The 20,400-nt window shown below is 42.2% G+C and overlaps 1 protein-coding gene across 1 annotated transcript; it reads right to left on the bottom strand.

The window, feature by feature from the left end:
- Positions 1-303: 303 nt before the first annotated feature.
- Positions 304-14,568, bottom strand: CHI3L2 (chitinase 3 like 2). The gene is given in 11 exon segments (XM_067710149.1): positions 304-447; positions 1,242-1,358; positions 3,806-3,881; positions 3,883-3,986; positions 5,256-5,382; positions 5,836-5,960; positions 6,503-6,558; positions 6,561-6,652; positions 11,680-11,736; positions 12,030-12,231; positions 14,529-14,568. Coding segments are annotated over 11 exon segments (1,140 nt in total).
- Between the last annotated feature and the right edge of the window lie 5,832 nt (positions 14,569-20,400).

The following is a 20,400-nucleotide window of genomic DNA, read 5'->3' as shown; positions in this document are numbered from 1 at the left end:
AGAAAATTAAAACAGGCTGATGATTTTGTGGTGGAGTCAACATTTATGCCCACTCTACATGAAAAGAAAGCCCTTAGCTCAGACTGTTCTCAATAAATAGTAACCAAATTATTACTGTTATATTTTTTAAACTATGGGAAGCCCACCAAAAGGACAGAACCAGCCTAATCAATAAGGAAACAAGGCAGAAGGTCCAAAGGACATAAGAATGGATCAATCCAAATATGTGAAGATGATCTCCCCCAGACCCCTGTGTTCCACTCTGCCCACTCTCCGCCCACTCCCAGCCTGTCCTGGACTCTGTTATCTTCCTAGGGAGCCAAGGCTTCTCTTGACAGCTTGAAAAAGAGGGTAGGAGCCCTGGCTGCAGGATTTGCTGGTAAAGTCATCCATGTCAATGGACCAGATCATGGCCCCTCCCAGGTTTAGATTCTTTAGGAACTGAACCTGAGGGTGACACAGAAGGGCATACAGAGGTTAGAAGAGACTGTTAAGGGCCCAAGACCCAAGTCAGGTTCAGATGAGCGTTTGAGCTTAGAGTGCAGAAGTAGACTTATAGCCTATGGAGTCATGGATTCCCTGAAGGGAAAGGTCACTTAGGGAGGCTTATAAAATGAAGAGAAGGCCACCCACTATTAACCACTTCTCATGGAATAACCACACCCTAGGTTCAGTGTTCTTGAAGGCTCTGAAACACTAGAGGCTCCGGTGTGAGGAGTGGGAACTTGGAAGCCACTAGCAAGATTTGAATTACAATTGGGTTGTCAATTACATTGATGCCTTTGTCCTGCTCTAAGCCTGGAAGGCAAACAAAGGTCTTAGCAAGATCTAAGAACTGGTAGGCTCAGAAATTTGGAGTCTCCTAGAGAGGTAATCCATAAGAAGGACGGAAGGGTTTGTCCTGAGATGATCAACTGGGTGGGTAACTACTCTATATAGACACCAATGTCTCCTTTGTTCCCTCTCCCTTCTCCTCCTACCTCCTCTCCACTCCTCGCTTCTCCCCTTATTCTTAATTCTTCCTTGCGTCCTTTCCACCTCTCCCACATGTACCATAGGTGCTCACAGGTGTGGCTTAGAGTCACTACTAGGTTTGAGCCACAGAGGCCACTGGATCCCATCCAAGAATGGAGCCCCAGAGGCTTCTTTCCTTCCACACAGACTACTAAGGCATTTGACCTCACACCCCATTCCCCACCCGCATGAGTGTTCTGCTGTCCCAGAGCCTCTTGCCTACCTACCTTGGTCTCCACGCTCTCCACATCCTCATAGCTCACCCACTGGTTTCCCTTGACTTCATAGGGAACCTGATGATCCTGGAGCCTCGTGATCTTGACTCCTTTCAGGAAGTGGCAGATCTGGCAGGGGAAGGAGGAACAAGAGGGTCAGTAATGGGTTGTTCTTGAAATTTAGAAATAGAAGGGGCAGGTAAGACACTAGGGTCTTGGGGACAACAGAGTCTTCACTCCAGGGATCAATGAGAGAAATGACCAGATACAGCATACAGAATGGATGGTCCAAGGTGAACCTTTGGGAATTGTTTGTGCTAAGTCCTCATCAGGAGGAGCCACAAACAGCTAGAGGGCAGACAGTACTTGAGTTCCACATCAGACCTCAGCACTGACCAGTAAATCTTCCCACGTCTTCATTTGAAAAATGGAAACTATTATAATTATGTCTCCTATACACCTATCTTACAATATTGTTGTTAGGATCAAATGAACTAACACTCGTTAGGAAAAAAACAACTTTGCAAACAGTACAGTGCTTTATAAATATGTAACATTACAATGACAATCACCATCATTCCCCCACCTTGTAGATTATCCCTGCTTCAATCCCGCTGCTCTCCCTCTCCCCTTTCCCCTTCCCAATGTGCCTGTGTTGGGATCCCCACTTTTATCATCAGCTATTTTCCCTTTCTGTTAGCATAAGTAAGAGCTACTAAAAGAGATAAATCTTCAGTGGAAAAAAATGTATTTTAAGGTCACGTAGAAAACTCATTTTGGATCTTGCTTACATTTTTTAGATTATTTACACTCACGTTTGCCTCAAAGAGGGTAGAAAATGGAAAGTTGAATATTTAAGCAAATACCAGTTTGTCAAAATTATAATGATCTAGCGTGGTAAACTGAACAATCAAATTAAATTTTCCATGAAATAGGGAACTGTGTATCCAGTGGTCCGTACTAAAATCCTACCAGCAGATTCTGAGCACTGACTTCTCTTATCCCTTATATTAAATGATTCAGTGAGGATTAGCATGGTGTCCCATGCCCCTTTCCCCCTGCCAACTGAACAAGGTGCCTCAATCATTCCCCTGTGTGAGAAGAGAGGAAAAATTGAACATTACACTCACTGAGTTCCTCAGTGGATGCCAAGTCCCTCAGTAGGGGTTTATAGCTTGCTCACACCAGTGACAAGAGGCTAGACTAGGACTCCAAGGGGAAACCAAGATGTAGGATATTATTCTTTCCTTACCTGATCCAACTCCTTCCCATCCTTCAAGGGCCAGCATGTATCTCTCTTCACCTGTTACTCATCTTTGAACTGATGACCCTCCACATTGGCCACTTAATCACATCTCATTTTGCAATACCTACATAATTTTATTAACTATTATAGTTATCTTTGGGGTTTTTTAAAATTTTTTCTTTTTTTTTGGCCACACTACACAGCTTGCAGGATCTTAGTTCCCCAACCAGGGATTGAACCTGGGCCCTTAGCAGTGACAGCATGGAGTCCTAACCACTGGACCACCAGGGAATTCCCCATAGTTATCCTGTTTTTAAACTCTTATTTAACTAGTTATATTATGAATGCACTCTACATTCTTTCCACCTTGACAGTAAGCCCTTTGAGACAAAGATGAAGAATTACTTATTTCTAGCTCTCACAGTACCCAGTCTTTGTGATATGGCAGGGTCCCAAGAGTTTCTGTTGGTTGAATTATTGTTTGATTCTTAGTGTTTCCTATACATTAAAAAAAAAACTTTTTTTTTTTTCCAGATTGAGGGGCAGAAAGAAATGATGGTCTAATCAGCCAAACACCTTTGACTGTTATCTCTGTGATGTTAAGTCTGTCTGACTTCTGGACAGAATCTGACACATTTGACCACTCCTCTCTTCTTGAAACACCCTCTTCTCTAAGGTCTTTGGCACAGAACAGTATGGGTTCTGCCTAGCTTCTGTTGATCTTGTCAGTTTCCTTAGTGGGCTCCTCTTCTGCCTATCTCTTAGGTGCAGGAGGTTCTTGAGTTTTGTCACTACAAATACCGTCTTTATGCTGATGATTTTAGAATCTACATCTCTAGCACAGAATGACCTCCTGTGATCCAAACCCATATACCTAACCACTCACTTTTTATCTATATGTCCCACAGGCATTTGGATGTCCCACTTGCTCCTCAAACTCAGAATGACCAAAACTGATCTCATGATTGAGACCAATGCTCACTCTGCTCCTTCCTATCCCAACTCAGTAAAAATGGCATTACTATCCACATAGTTGCCCAAGTCAGAAACCTAGGACCGTCTCCCTTTTCAGTCTCCCATATTGCTCCACCCATCCCCACTCCTCACTAGTTCCACCTCCTCTCCAGATGTCAGCTACATCACTTCCTCCAGGAAGCATTCACCGACCCCCTCCCAAGTCAGAGGGAGGTGCTTCTCTTACATGCTCCAATAGTACTCCATACTTCCCTTCCCAGCATTCAGGATGTGATACTTTATTATTGTCAGATTGAAGCTGGAACTCCTACCCAGAGACAGGGGGCAACTGAAGGCACAGGGTGGTTCCAGGTACCTCATAAAAAGCCAGGAAGCCTGAAAACTTGGTGATGGGGCCAGCAGCTCCAGGACCAGGGGTAGGGGCCCCCAAGTGTTTCTGCAGAGGCCAGTGTAGAGGAACGTCCATACATTGGGATGCCCATGACCACCTTCTCCACAGGCATTCCTTTGTTTAGCCAGTATCCCACAGCATATTCCTAGAAAGAGAAGTAGACTGAGGCACAGTGTGTATGGGAAAGAAAGGTGTCAGACCTTTCTGAGCCTCCAGCCCAAATTCACAGAAGTGACTCCTTGATTCCCTTTCTACATCAGTGGCTATGGAGGGTCCCACCAGAACCAGAGTGCTTATTCTAATGCACTTAATGCTCTTCAGCACTGAGACCAATTCAGCTTTTTCTAATCGTGAAAGAAAACTGAACAATGGGTCACGAAAGAAATCAGGCAAGTGACCTAGAAAACATGAAATCAAAGTTGTCGCCATCTTTCTTTCCCCTTTGAGTCAATTGCCTATGGAGTTTGTCTACACTATGGCTAGTTGTGTTACTGATGAAAGCGGGCGTGGGGGGAGGTGGCCGTCAGACCCTAGTCTGTGGGGCCTCACAATGACATCAGACCCAAGAGGCTAGGTAAGAGGTCAGAGGCTAGCTGGGGCCTTACTGCCCTCCAGAACAGAATAAGGGGTTGGAGAGGATGAGGATATGTCTCCTTACCCTTAAAGATAATCAATGGAGAGGAAAGAATGAAGGGAACTTGATGTGACACAATCATACGGAGTTCTAGAAAACCCCAGACTAGAAATCAGAATACCCAGCTTTGGACTGACCCATTTTTTAATTTTAAACATGAAGGCCTGGAAATATGCAACCTAGACAACATTTTCTCTCACCCAATTTTAAGAATACACATCTCTATATATGTACCACAACAATAAAATTGTTTGGTTAATGACATTTTTCCCTTGCATTTTTCATTTGCCACCACTTTTCAGGACCTTCACATCAGCATGACCTTGAACAGCCAATTAATGCCAGGCTTCCATTTCATCATCTGTGGAGTGAGAGTAATGCTTCCTGACCAGCCAACCTCAGAGGATTATGTTGAAGATCAAATTAATGGGGAATGTGGACAGACACAGCAGAGTACCAAGTCCTGTACATCCATGTGGGCACTAGGACATGTATCAAAGATGGAGAATTAAGAGAAGACTGGGGTGGCTGACACCTTGGGCCAGAGACAAAGTTTAGGGCGCTTCAAATATGAGGTCCTCTGACATTTTCCTGGTGACATTTTACTGTGCCTGGTCAAAGCATTTTCCCTGTTCTCACCAGCTTCCAGGGTTACCTGAGTCCCTCTGGCAACACATCCCCTCCTCAGTTCAAGACAGAAATAACTCTGGACAAGCTGCACTGTCCTCAGCTTGCCCCACAGCCAGTGTCCCACCACCCTTCCTCCTTATAACTCTCCACATTGTAGTAAGAGCTTGTCCCTCTGTCCAGCTGCTACTTTCTCAGAGGGCTATTATGGCCAGTGATGAGGGGCTTTTCCCAAGATCCATGGAAGTCAAAGGAAAGGAGGTTGATGAAATCCAGTTCTCTAGATTGCCAAAAGCAAAGGAAAAGATTCTGTGATGAGCAGAGGTGGGAGCAACTACTGTTGACCCCTGAAACGTTGTGGGTTTGAATTGCACAGTCCCTTTATACAAGGGTATTTTTCAACAGTAAATACTTCAGTACTACATGGTCTGTGGTTGGCTGAATCCACAGATGTGGAGGAAACATGGATAAAAGGGGCTAACTATAAATTACATGTGGGTTAACCCTCGCTTTGTTCAAGGGTCAACTGTATACATATTTGTTTAGGGCTTTGGATGCTGTTAGAAGGATTGAAATTAGCCATAGAGGAAAAGTTCCTGCCCAGATGATGTGGTTAGGATAGTGACCTTCATGCTCTCCCTCTTCCCTTCATCCCTCAGACATACTGGCATGCATCACTTGCATGGGCCAGGCTGGAGGCAGAGAGATGGAGGGGGTGCTCCAATGCACTTACTTTACCAATTCCTTGATCTGATAGCTGTTGTCAATCATATGCCTCCCTGCGGAAACTCCTGCAGTCAAGAGAAGCCTTTCTTTGGTGGATTTTACAAAGTCCTGATGAAAGGCTTCTGCTAACGCCTATGAAAACAAACAAAAAAAACCCAGAAGAGGTCAATTTTCCCTCCCAGAGGAAAGCGCTAAAGTTCTTGCTTGATAGGACATTTCTAGATGGAAACAGCATTAGATGGAAAGATCAAATCTTTTCTCCCCATTCCCACATGGGGATGCCTCCTGCCTTGTGGTCAGGAAATCTACACATTAGGTAGGAGGACAACCAGTCACATTGTACCCAGGAAAAACTGAGTTTCCTCCGAATGGATTCTCTAATCTATCTGATAGAACATCTGTGAGACTCTTTCAGTGCTCAGGAGATTCTATGGTCCCACAATCTTTTATGTGGGTGTTGCTTTGTTTCAGTGTTGTTTATTGTATAAGGAGGCTCTGTTCTCTGATGTTGTCCTTGCCCTAAACTAGGACCAAGGGCTTTTCCTTCATCAGTGGGGGCTTCTGGAAGAAAGGGACTGTCTTCAAGCCAGAGCCAATCTCTTCCTTTTTTTCTCCTGGTGTGGCCATGGGTTCCACTTGTTAAGGTACTAAGGGTACCACAGAGTTTGCCTTACATGAATCAGCACAGTGAAACAAGTGTTGTCTTTCAGATCTGGGTAAATCCAGCTATGTCCAGCCCATCAAAGTTATGGTTCCTCAGAAACAGGATTACAGAGTTGATAAATTCCAAGCGTAATGTAGAAGAATCAACCATGCGGTGGAACCTGGGTAGAAGCAATACAGATGTTTTTGGAAAGAGGAAGTAATTACCATTGCACAACATATTTTTCACAGAAATCCTGAAATAGTCTTCTGTTCCCCAATATTTTCTCACCACTTATCTATCCCAACCCCTGCCTCTTTTGGAACAAAAGAGGAGAGGAAGGATTGTTGGGCCAGAAAATTGATTGGATTGGGCAGAGGACAATTGGGTTCTCTGCAGACCTTTCTGCAGGGTAATGGAGCTGCCTTTAACAAAGACACTCCTTGACCAAACTTTAGCCAGACTCCTCTGAACCCTCTTCTCAACTAGACTTTGACCTTGGACTTCTGTGCCTATCTTTGCAGAGTGCAGTTTTAGCAAGAATCCTAAGTCATGGACTTGAGGACACGGGGAGGGGGAAGGGTAAGATGGGACAAAGTGAGAGAGTGGCATGGACATATATACACTACCAAATGTAAAATAGATAGCTAGTGGGAAGCAGCCGCATAGCACAGGGAGATCAGCTCCGTGCTTTGTGACCACCTGGTGGTGGGGGATAGGGAGGGTGGGAGGGAGACACAAGAGGGAGGGGATATGGGGATATGTGTATACGTACAACTGATTCACTTTGTTATACAGCAGAAACTAACACAACAATATAAAGCAATTATACTCCAATAAAGATGTTTAAAAAGAGAATCCTAAGTCAGTTTAATGAGACTGCCCCACCCTTGATATCAGATCTTCTTCAGTATCTGATCAAATTCCTCCTCCCCTACCATCCCCCAGGTGATATCTGTTCACCCTGGCCTGCCTTCAGCAAGAGTTCTGTTGAGTCAGTTTAGCAAGAATCTCCCTACCTCTAATGTTCCCTCTTTTTCCATCCACCAACCCACACCTGCAACCTGTTCCTTGGCTATACCTCCCCACTTGCCCCTGCTGTATCCAGAATTGAGCCCAGTACTATACTGAGGTCTCCTTTCCCCTCTTATAATATTTCCTGAATAAAAGCTATTTTTACCTCTTTAATTACTGTCCAGCTCTGGTTTTCTTTAACATCTTACACCCTTGAGAAAGCAGTTTGCAGTGTGGTGGGCTTAGGATTGGGAAATCTGGGTTCAAGTCCCAGGTCACAGTCATTTCTAGTGACCTTTTGTTCACTAACCAGCTCTCTGGCTTCAGTCTGGTCATCTCTAAATTGGGATTGAAGATACTGATCCTGCCTCATCTATCTCAAAGTGATCACATTTTGACAAGCTTCATGAAAGCAGAGCTGGACTTCACATTCCCCAAACAATAAACCCAGGCACGAATTAGCAACCCAGATCTCCCCAGTCCCAGGGCTTCTGGTGAAAAACCAGGAGGACCCTGAAAGCAGCAGCCCCTCAAGAGCTTTTATCTGAACTAGAATTCTTAAGCCAGGAAGTTGATTCTTAGCTGCCCACACAGAGGGCACCAACAGTATTTAAAATCCAAAGCTATAGACAAGATATTGGTATTTTCCAGAGGACATATCCTTTGACTTGTGTCACTTCCCACCTCTCACAACACCTCCCATCCCCAGACAGATTTAGAGTCTTGAATTCATTTGTTTCAATCAATATTAAATTAAGCTGCTTGTAAATTTTGGAGATTAATCCTTTGTCAGTTGCTTCATTTGCAAATATTTTCTCCCATTCTGAGGGTTGTCTTTTGGTCTTGTTTATGGTTTCCTTTGCTGTGCAAAAGCTTTTAAGTTTCATTAGGTCCCATTTGTTTATTTTTTTTTTATTTCCATTTCTCAAGCAGCTCATGCAGCTCAATAACAAAAAAAACAAACAAACAACCCAATCCAAAAATGGGCAGAAGACCTAAATAGACATTTCTCCAAAGAAGATATACAGATTGCCAACAAACACATGAAAGGATGCTCAACATCATGATCATTAGAGAAATGCAAATCAAAACTACAATGAGATATCATCTCATACAGGTCAGAATGGCCATCATCAAAAAATCTAGAAACAATAAATGCTGGAGAGGGTGTGCAGAAAAAGGAACACTCTTGCACTGCTGGTGGGAATGTAAATTGATACAGCCAGTTTGGAGAACAGTATGGAGGTTCCTTAAAAAACTACAAATAGAACTACCATACAACCCAGCAATCCCACTATTGGGCATATACCCTGAGAAAACCATCATTCAAAAAGAGTCATGGGGCTTCCCTGGTGGCACAGTGGTTGAGAGTCCGCCTGCAGATGCAGGGGACACGGGTTCGTGCCCCGGTCTGGGAAGATCCTACATGCCGCGGAGCAGCTAGGCCCGTGAGCCGTGGCCGCTGAGCCTGTGCGTCCGGAACCTGTGGTCTGCAACGGGAGAGGCCACAACAGTGAGAGGCCCGCGTACCGCAAAAAAAATAAAATAAAATAAGTCATGTACCAAAATGTTCATTGCAGCTCTATTTACAATAGCCAGGAGATGGAAGCAACCTAAGTGTCCATCATCGGATGAATGGATAAAGAAGATGTGGAACATATATACAATGGAATATTACTCAGCCATAAAAAGAAATGAAATTGAGTTATTTGTAGTGAGGTGGATGGACCTAGAGTCTGTCACACAGAGTGAAGTAAGTCAGAAAGAGAAAAACAAATACTGTATGCTAACACATATATATGGAATTTAAGAAAAAAATAATGTCATGAAGAACCTAGGGGTAAGACAGGAATAAAGACACAGACCTACTAGAGTATGGACTTGAGGTTATGGGGAGGGGGAAGGTTAAGTTGTGACAAAGTGAGAGAGAGGCATGGACATATATATACTACCAAACGTAAAATAGATAGCTAGTGGGAAGCAGCCGCATAGCACAGGGAGATCAGCTCCGTGCTTTGTGACCACCTAGAGGCGTGGGATAGGGAGGGTGGGAGGGAGGGAGACACAAGAGGGAAGAGATATGGGAACATATGTATATGTATAGCTGATTCACTTTGTTATAAAGCAGAAACTAGCACACCATTGTAAAGCAATTATACTCCAATAAAGATGTTAAAAAAAAAGAGAAAAAAAAATTAAATTGAGGATTTGGTTCCTGCATGTATCTCAGCAGCACAGTGGAGGAGATAGCAAAACTTGGACTATTATCTGAAAAACATGGTAGAAGTAGGTTTGTAACTTTATTCTTATATTTCAGAAGTGCTCACAGTGATTAGAAGAAAAGCAAGGATACCTCTTTTAGGGAGCAGTTGCATCTGATGTTCTGGGCAGAAACCTCCAATTTTAGGAAAGACAAACATTCTTTAGAAATTTAGAAGCAAGTCTGTGCATTACATATTTTTAAGTATTGCTGCATAGCACCTGGCACAAAGCCTGGTATTTACCTAATAATAATGACAACATGAATATACAACAATAATTATTGCAAACATTAGGTCCTTTTTGCACATCAGCACTACCTAAACAGTTTGCTTGCATTGCCCGCCCTCACAACTTCATCCTTGGGTTGAATCTGTTATTTGCCTCATTGTGTAGTTTTTTTTTTTAATTGAAGCATAGAGACATTAAAAAAATTGCCTAAAGGAAAGAAAAAAGAAAAAAAGAAATTGCCTGAAGTTAAACAACTTGCATGCAGCTTGCATATAGCTAAAGAGAAAGCCAAACCAAATTTGTTTATCTCCGAAGTCCTACTTTTAACCACCAAACTAATATACAATAAGTACTCAATAAATTATTTATTGAATAAATGAATGCATGCATGTAAGAATGAATGAGTGAAGATATTTTTAATTGAATCGAAGATAAGCAGGTATTACGAATGAGAGGGAATTTGGGAATCAGATGGATAATTGCCATGAAAACCCATTAATAATTAAAAGGAGTTCATGGTGAGGTTAATGCAGAACCAGATAAGTTAGGTAGGTTGATCTTTTTTCTTTATGTGTATAGAAATTGCTTTACTAAGTATTCTACAAGTTTTGAGCTGGTAGAGACTTTAGAAATTAATTAGGTCAGCCCTCTTATTTCATAGATGAAAATATTCAGTATAAAAAAAGGAGAAGAAAAAGTTGACACTTACTGGTCGATAACTAAGTCAGGCACATGACATATGTTACCTCATTCGAAGTCTTTGCACGCACCTTATGAAGTAGATGTTGTGATGTACATCTTACAGATGGGTAAACTGAGCTCAGAGAGGTGAGTTAACTTTCCCTAGGTCACTCATCTACATAGGTCTTCTAATGTTACTTCTTTCCTCTGCTTACTCCAGCTGTAAAGAGTACTGACCTGCTACACGAGAAAGATGTCTTACCAGACTTCTCGTGAAAGCGGAAAGCCTCTGCTGACTGAGATTAAGATCTCTGGACATTTTAAAATGTTGGCACTTTAAAAAAAAATTAAAGCAGAAGAAATTCAAAATTAGATTAACTGCATTTAAAAATTGCAAAAAAAGGTGCCTTTCTTCCTTACATATTTGTATTTATTTAGCTTGATGCAAATGGAGTATCATTTTCCTGTGAATAGGAATTATAATTTATAGTATATGTCTCATATTAATAACTATTTTGTTTTTAAGCAAAACAGACCGATTGCCCCTATGCTGCTTTGCACTTCCAGGCCATCCAGCTGTACAACCATGACCCAGGAAATCGAGGTCCCCTGATGGCTGCTAAGGACTTGGTTTTATGTGGAAGTCACCTACATGACCCACCCCCATGGTACAAAGTCAAACCTTCAAAACCCTTTAAAAAATTGTATCTCCCCATAGTCCATTAGGTGAAAAACCTTCATGTAAATAATTGAAAGTTTACCAAATACTGCTTCCAGTTCAATTTCTCCCACGACTTAAGTATCTGAGCTTGTGTTAAACTCCTGCAGAGTTCCTTCCAAGACACAAGCAAACATAGTGCTATGCCTCAACTTGTGACAAAATTCAGATCAGTTTTGCCATCTAAGTCAAGGGAGGACCTTTCTAAAGCCTAATTCAATGTCTCTTTTCAAGAGGAGGAAAAGCAGTGATGATTAGAGATTACACGGCAGAATAAACAAAAAATAGAGATATTGTGGTCTTACCCTTTGGAACCAAACAGATACCTTCCAAAGGACAAGAGAATTTGCAGTTTGGGATTCCTGGAGTAGAAGAATAAGCTGATTATTTCTTTACTGGCTGCCAGGGAAAACTTTGCCTAAAGGGTTAGGACTAGATTATGGGTAAGTGGGCTCCAGCTGTTTACCAGCTAAGTTCAGTGAAGGGATGAGGCATGGGGGAGAAAACCAGGAAGCATCAGGATTATACCCAAGGAAAAACACTTGAATAAACACACAAATGAATGAATGGAGCTAGAAGGCCTTAGGCCCAGTTTAGAACTATCTTCTCTCCCCCAGAACCCACCCTGGATGCTCCCCACTCCTATCCTACTGACTTGGTTTTGAGACTGCTGATGGTCTGGGAAAGCATCGCATCATTCTTGTCCTTGATGATGACCTTGTTGTTACTGATGCTGGCGAATGAGTAGATGAGGTGAGAACATAGGAAGGGGTCAGTGCTCTCAAGGGTGAACTTTCCTGGTTCCTGCCTGTCCCGTGACCAGTTGGTAAAGTAACAAACCAGTTTGTAGGCAGATCCTGGAGTAGAGGGAAGAGAGCCAATGGTGAACCTAGTGCGGTGGCCTCAGAGCCCAGAATGCCACAAGCTTCTCCCCCAAAAACCATGGCCTCCTTTGCTTATTCAGCCAGAGCCTCTGAGGGTCATTCAACCTGGGCCCTCAGTGCTGGCTCTTGAGCATCCAGACCCCAGTTAAGAGATACAATGAGAGACAGAGATATCATCCCTATGGAACTCATCCCCAGAGCACTGAGATTCAATGTGGATGGATGGATGAATGACACAGAAATATCAGTGGATAAAAAAAGAGATGATACACACAACACTGAAGTGGGTGAGAGACAGAGAGACAGAGAGAGAGGCTCAAAAGATAGAAGCAGAGCCATGCGTGCACAAAGAGACACACAGGCCAAAACCTCAGAGTCATCAATATGTTAGTGTCAGAACCTGGCAGAGTCATCAAGAGAAAAAAAATGAAGCAGAGATATAAACCAAACATCAGAAGGGACACAGCCCAGGGGACCCAGGCAGTGGTAACTCATTGACTACTTGACTTCCTGAAGCAACAAGACCACTAAAACTGTAAGAGGTGGGTGAGAAGGAAATCTGCTAAGCCGCAGCTGGTTCTCTGTCTCAGACTGTGGCAGTGAGTGTGCGGGTGTGCCTACATGCAAAATATAGCTACACTTCCTCTGGACACTGCAGGCATAGCTACTGAGGTCTTTTTATAGGGCCTTGAGGTCCCCAGCTCCTGGGTGCCTTGTGGAGTCTACAGCCCTACAGAGAAACATTTTCCAGACTGGGAATTCATTTGCTCATTCATTTATCCAATAGAAATTAATTGAACCACCTCCTCTGTGCCAAGTGTTGTCCTGGATATTGGGAAAGCTAAAATGAGGTTGATGCTGTCCCTGTACTCAGGGAGCTTACAGCCTTGTCTGGAATTGAATATAGTTAAGGTGACCAAATAGTTTATCATCCAATGGGACAGTTTGGAGGGTGAAAAGGAGTATTATTAATAATTCCCCTGGGGCACCAGCTTGAACCAGAACTCTCCTGGGTGAATTGAAATGAATAGTCACTGTGTGTACACACAACTAACTCTTAAAACAAGGCAAGGTGAATTGAGGAGTGTGAGCTGCCTCTGGGAGTGCGCTAAGCCTTCATGACTGAGGTCATGTCCAGCCTCTTCTCCATAGGACACCTCCCCTGGGAGGACTGATGAGACCATTCTATCCTTAATTCACCCTCCTAAAGGGAAGGAAAGGGCAGGACCCTGATGCTGGAAACCTCACCCAAAAGGCAAGACTCCTTGAACTATGCCCCCACCCGGGGGACATTGTCTAGACTTACCCACACTAGGACATTTGGGGGGTCTGAAAATGGAGAAAAGGGCAGTTAAAAATGAGATAAAACCTTGGATGACAGCTGTTGGGGCTTGTGCCTTCTCCACAGACTTTGGGGCTGGGAAACTGGATTCAAGGGTTCTGCTCTCCTGATTCACATGACTCTTAGGGAACTGGCCCTCCACACACCTGCTAAGTGGGTAGGAGAATTCTGGTTGCCACATCTGCTGTTAAGTCAGCCTCCAGGCCCTTCTTCAAACTGCCAGCTTCCTGTGGGCTGCTCCCCCAAGGGCTCAGAGCGGAGACCTTCAACAGGGAACTTAAAATGATCTTGCCATTTCCAAGTGGGCAGACATGCCTTGAGACCATAGGCAGGAGGAAAGAGGGAAAGACACGATGAAATGGCTCCTTTTCCTCCGTAAGACATAATCCATCTCGGCCCGGCAAACTTCCCTTCTTCACCCATAGCCCTGTTTATTTAGTGTCATCCTCACCTTCATCCAAATTCCCAGCCACCATGAAAGCCAGAGTTTTGGATCAGAACTTTAGAGTTGAAAGGGGGATTTTAGAAAACATTTACCCCAACAGATCATTCTGAAGACAAGAAGTGGTGAGGCTCCCTAAAGTTTTAACATGTGCAGAAAGCAGAGCCCATGAAACATGGGACTCCCAAGACAGTGCTTGTATATCACAATCTGGATAAGAGGCGGCTCTGTGAAAATGCAGACTGAAAACACTCCTGATGGTCTGAAGGGCTCTGGCCACGGCTGCTCCCTTGCCCATCTAGGAAAGATCAGATGGTCCCCTAGGGCAGTTGCCTTGACTCGATAGGTTTTGATAAGGAGGTGAACAGAGAGACTAGTGTCCCAGGAGGAGAAGACGACCGCTTCTTCCATAGGTCTATGTTACCTATGTTACCCCTTCTCTCCTCATTATCTTCCTGCTGAATTATCAGCCCAGAGCTCACCTGCCCAGCGAGACAGACTTCTGGTCCATGGTGATTTCTCCCATATCCCTGGTCAGCTTCCCTGGGATGTCTCTGGGCCTTTTACGCCCTAGAGGTTTCAACAGCCTCTCTTATGGGAAGGAAGCAGGAAGAAGTCCAGGAGATTCCGGGGACTTCCCTTGGCAAATCTGCCTTGTGAAACTTCCTGGCAATGAGACCCAGATTTGTGCAATGCCAAGTGTCAAAAAAAAAGCTGCAGTGGAGACAACCACTGAGAGGTCCTCTTCCTCCAGTCTCATCCTGAAGGGATCTGGTCCCTGAGAAGGGAAGGAGATGGTACTTTGGGTTGCCTCTTCATACTGCTTTCTGGGTCCCAAATCCCCTTTCTCCACCATCCAGGATCTGTCTCCTTCTTCTTTCCCTCACCTCCCTCCATATTCACATCACTTGTGGCCTGCATATTCTTGATCATCTAATCAGAGAGTGCTACCATCCCAGGTGGTCCTACCCTACAGCTCTTCTTTACCTGATAACATCCAATGACGCCTTCTCTATGGAACCTTTTTTGCTTCTCCCTGAGCCCAGGGTAGCTGGCTCCTCTGCTCACAGAGCATTGTATTTCTTCTCATGTCTCCACACTGTACTGTAGTGCACTGGTGTACATGTCTATCTCCCCAACTTGACTGTGTAGTTCTTAAGTACAAGAACTGAGTGAAACAAGAAAAACAAAAACCTCAACAAATATTTATTGAAGATCCTCCATTAATTAGAATTGAATTGTACCCCAGATTCTAAGGTGCAGACAGACTCTCAAGGCCCTACACGATCTGCTCCCTGACTACCTCTCCAGTCTCCTGGCTTTCTCTGTGGCTGTGTCTCTGTCTCTCACTTTTCCTGACTCTGTTCTCTTGCTCTGTGTGTTAGTCCCAGGATACTTCTCTCCAGCCTTGAGCCTGCTGTTTCTCATATATCAGATGTGGGCCACACGCAGAAAAGAAAACTGCCCTGGATCCATCTTAAATTCTGCCCAAGGAAGAGCAATAGGACCCCAACAGAGAAAGTCTGCTGTTTGGAGGGACATACTTGAAAAGCAGGGACAGATGGGAACCAGTGGCTGCAGGAAAATGCACAAATTCTCTCAGGAGGGAAAAATGTCAGCTTGAAACATCTGCCAGGCCCTGGAGGCATGACGCCCTCTTAAGCCCACACCAGTTAAGTGACAACTACCCTATTCCTCTTGCCACTCTTCTCCCTCCCCTGGCTTTGACTAAAGCTGGTTCAGAAATCAAAATAGCAAGATGGAAAATCAGGGGGCGGAAGAGTAAAGCAAGAAAAGAGAAAAGGAAGGTGGTTTCAAGCAGCATCCCATAGCAGGCTGAGCTGGGGAAGAGGATCCGATTTAACATTCAGTCAAGTTTGGAGTCTTGGTTATCACCTGGGACTGGTTAGTAAACTGAATTGTGTTTGTAACTTATATTGCCTGTAGAACTTTTATTACCTGCAAGTCAGAAGAAAAATCCAGGAAGAGGGTAGAACCATCTCCACTGAGCAGCACACTTAAAGGGACCAGAGCCAAAAGTAAAGTTGCTTTGATGATTCTAACCGGTACGTCCTGCTACTTCACTGTACCAGCCATACTTGTTCACCTTTTAAGAAATCTAGTGTTATGTCTAAATAGGAGCATAAAATATTCATTTTCTTTACATTTTTCCCACTTAATATACGCAGATATCCTTCCAAATCAGTCTCTGTCTAACTCAGTCTTTTTACTGGCTTCATTGCATTCCACTGTATGGCTATACCTTCATTTACTTAATCACTTCCTATTGATAAACATTTAGCTTATCTCTAGATACTTTTGTTATTTAAAACAAAGTTAAAATGAACATCCATGAAAATATCTATTCTTTATATGTGTAGGAGTCTATCTCTAGGAGAAATCCCTAGCAGCAGAATTGATAGGTCAAAGGGTATTTGAATTTTTAAATTTTGAGAGTTATTGTAAAACTGCCTTCCAAAGACTTTGCACGTCTTTCAACTTTGTTATCTCTGCCAATTTCGTAGGTGACAGATGTTACCTCATTGTTTTAATTTGCACTCTTTTAAATGAGTGTTATTGTTTACATTTATGAATCATTTGCATTTCATTGTCAGAGCACTGCCTACATTTTTTTTGTCTACTTTTCTATTGGATTTTCCTTTTCATTTGAAAGAACTCTACACCATAAATAAATTAGCCCTGACTTTATATATAAAGTGTGTTAGAGCTTTGTCAAATATGTTGCAAATATATTTTCTTAGATTTTTTTGGTTTTAATTTTGTTTGTGGTGCTTTTGCCCACAATGTTTTTAATTTATATGTAGTTAAAATCAATCTTTTTTTTTTTTTTTATGAGTTCTGGCTTTGGTATCTTGCTTAAGCAAACAGGCCTTTTAAACCCAAGATTATATTTTTTAAAATTACTTATGTTTTCTTCTAAGACTTTGTCATTTATTTTTTACATTTTGATCTTTGACCTATACAGAGTTAATTTTTTCTTTAATGCCTGTGGATGGAGTTTTTTCCCAAATAGTTAGCTACATGTTTTAATATTATTTATTAAAAATTCATCTTTTCTTAACTGCTTTGAAATGCCACTTTCAGGTAGCAAATTTACTAGGTAAGTTTCTTTATTCTCTGCCCCTATATTCTGTTCATTGATGAATCTGTGCAGTTTAACATTGTAGCACATCTCATATACACTTTTGTTTCTGCTTTTTAAAATATATAACATTATATTATGCCACATGCATTTCTTGAGAACGTTTTCTTTTGCATGGGTCCACATCTAAAGGGACCCTCTCAGATGAGTTAGATGTGAAATATAGCCCCAAGATAGTAAAATAAAACAAAATGTGAATTAGAGTCATTTTTATGGTTACCAAATCATAGAATATTAAAGCTAACATTCATCATGCCATGTTGTAGAGGGGAAAAGTGTACACCAAAAGCAATAGTTTTAATTTTGGAGGAGTTAATATTGAGTTGACCTTTAAGAGACTAATTGACCAATAGGTTGAATGAGTTCTTGAAGCCATCCCTGGATGAAGAGAGGGGGTCAGGATGGAGAAGGATATGACTTGGATCCTGATAACAGGACAGGATGGAGAAGGATGCTTGGCTTTCCCTTTGGTGCAATCAAAGAATCCAGAGGCCTTGTAATTTCCATGTTTTCCTTAATGATCACGCAGCACTTTTGTGATCAGGAAGAAAACACAATAATTGTCACTTTTTAAAGTGCTTGGATGTGCCCTGGAACAAGATAACACTTTTAAAAATGTATCTGTGAATTAGAGAAGAACTTAGGCTTGGTCATGTTTTTCTGTTGTATTTTATTTCATTTTTACATATAAAAAGCTGTGCATAATTAATATATACAACTTGATGAGTTTGGAGATAAGTATACACCCATGAAATGATCACCACAATCAATGCCTTAAACCTATCCATCATCTCCAAAAGTTTCCTCCAGCCCTATTATTATTATTATATTGTGATAAGAACACTTAACATAAGATTTATTCTCATAACAAATTAAGTCCACAATATTGTTAACTATATATACTGTACAATAGGTATCTAGGACATACTCATCTGTGTAATGAAAACTTTGTACACTTGACTAATACCTTCTTTTTGCCCCCCCTCCCCCCAGTCTCTGGCAACTACCATTCCAGTCTCTGTTTCTATGAGTTTGACTATTTTAGATTCATTTTATAAGTGGTATCATGCAGAATTTGTTCTTCTGTGTCTGACTTACTTAACTTAGCATAATGTCCTCCAGGTTCATCCATGTTGTCACAAATGGTGAGGTTTCCCTTTTTTTAAGGCTGAATAATATTTCATTGTATGTATAGACCACATTTCTTTACCTATTTATCTGTTGATGAATGTCACTTCCTTGTCTCGGCTATTGTGAATAATCTTCCAATGAATATGTACGTTCAGGATCTTCAGATCTTGACTTCATTTCCTTTGGATATATATCTAGAAGTGGAATTGTTGGATCATGTGGTAGTTCTATTTTTAATTTTTTGAGGAGACTCCATACTGTTTTCCATAGTGGCTGCATCAATTTGTATTCCCACCAACATTGTACAAGCACATCTTCATCAACATTTGTTATCTTCTGGGTTTTGTAATAAAAGCCATCTTAAGTGTGAGGTGAGGCATCGCCCTTGGTGCTGTGTAGGCTTGGGAGAGAGGTGGCACAGGTGAAATAAAACTGTCCCCCCTACCCTCTTCAATGTGTCTTTTTTTCATTTCTGTGTTCTACCCGGGTTCTGTAATCTCTCACCTGGATTCTGGAGCCCTTATGCAGGTATTTTCATCCACGAATGATTGTCACATCCATGTTTCTGTGGGGGGATGAGGGCTGAAACCTTCTATTCCACCATTTTGCTGACTCAGTCATATTTATTACCATTTACCATGGAACTTGATCTGTCAGGAATTCATTCCTACCTACTCTGATTCTCCATGGCTCCAGAAGCCTACAGAACCTGAGTCAATATGAAAATCACTCAGCTCAGCCCACTGAGAGGGGGACAAGAAAATGGTGTAGAAAGCTTTAACTTTCTTCTGGTTTCTTCAGTGAGGTTTACAAAACACAGCAGAGAAAAATATTATTATTGTGTATAATATTAACATTATGCATACAAAGGAGTTCATTCTCCTTGCAAATTAAAATGAGGCTTTGGAAAGCATTTTTGTTTATTTGTTCATCTATTTGTTTAGGAGAAAGCAGTATGGAGATCTGAGGATTTATATAGAAAACCAGTGTGCTTGTTTTTTGGGTGAATACAGAGCTTCATAATTTTGAAACTAGGGTAGATCAATGGTTCCCAAGTAGTTGTCATTGGACGAGTGCTGAACTAGCTACAGTCAGAGATAGGTAGCCTGGGAAAAGATAAATTTGAGTTTATTCTAAGATAATCACATTTGCTTAGTTAGAACTTGGTAAAGTAGGGGACTTGCTATAAAACTCAGAATTAGGTCTCAATAGTTTCAGTAGAAAAAGATCTATTAGGACCTTTTCAGTTGCTTATAATTAGTCCAATAAACTAGATTTGACTTACAGAAAATTTCTTATAGAAATTTTCTAGTACTTATAGAAGATTTTCTGACACAGGGCAACCGAGGGGTGAAAAATAACTAACCATGTCATCACCGGATGTTGGTGCCTCCACGTTTCCCAGGCTAAAATCTATGCTCAACATAATGTCTGAATTTTAGCAATTAATTTTATTAGGGTCCTTGAGTTGTAGCCAGTCAGAAATGAAAGTGATTCCAAGGATTATCCTGTCCAGCAACTTTTACACTGAGCTTCGTGGAGTCTGGAGTTCCCTGGGTTCCAACCAAAGGCAGCCTTGTGGGAACAAATGGTTCCAGGCACCCATACCAGCCTCAATTAGAGTAGTTTCATTTTTATGTTTGTATACATGGAACTTCTCTAAACTTACATTTGAAGAAAGTGTTCTGGAATTTTCAAAACAACAACAAAAATTTTGAAAACTACTTATCAATTTTAATTTCCTCATTTTAGAGAAGAGAAAATCATGGCCCAGAAATGTTTAATTACAGGTCCAAGATCCTACACCTAGTTAAAGACAGAACCTGAAATCAAACCCCCAACCTCTTAATTTCAATTTGGTATCTTTTTTTTTTGCTGTACGCGGGCCTCTCACTGTTGTGGCCTCTCCCATTGCGGAGCACAGGCTCCGGACGCGCAGGCTCAGTGGCCATGGCTCATGGACCTAGCTGCTCCGCAGCATGTGGGATCTTCCCGGACCGGGGCACGAACCCGTGTCCCCTGCATCGGCAGGTGGACTCTCAACCACTGCGCCACCAGGGAAGC

This window comes from Pseudorca crassidens, chromosome 2 (assembly GCF_039906515.1).
Source record: "Pseudorca crassidens isolate mPseCra1 chromosome 2, mPseCra1.hap1, whole genome shotgun sequence".
Lineage (NCBI taxonomy): Eukaryota > Metazoa > Chordata > Mammalia > Artiodactyla > Delphinidae > Pseudorca > Pseudorca crassidens.
Note: the sequence above shows the minus strand (reverse complement) of the source record. Positions and strands in the feature narration are given on the sequence as shown.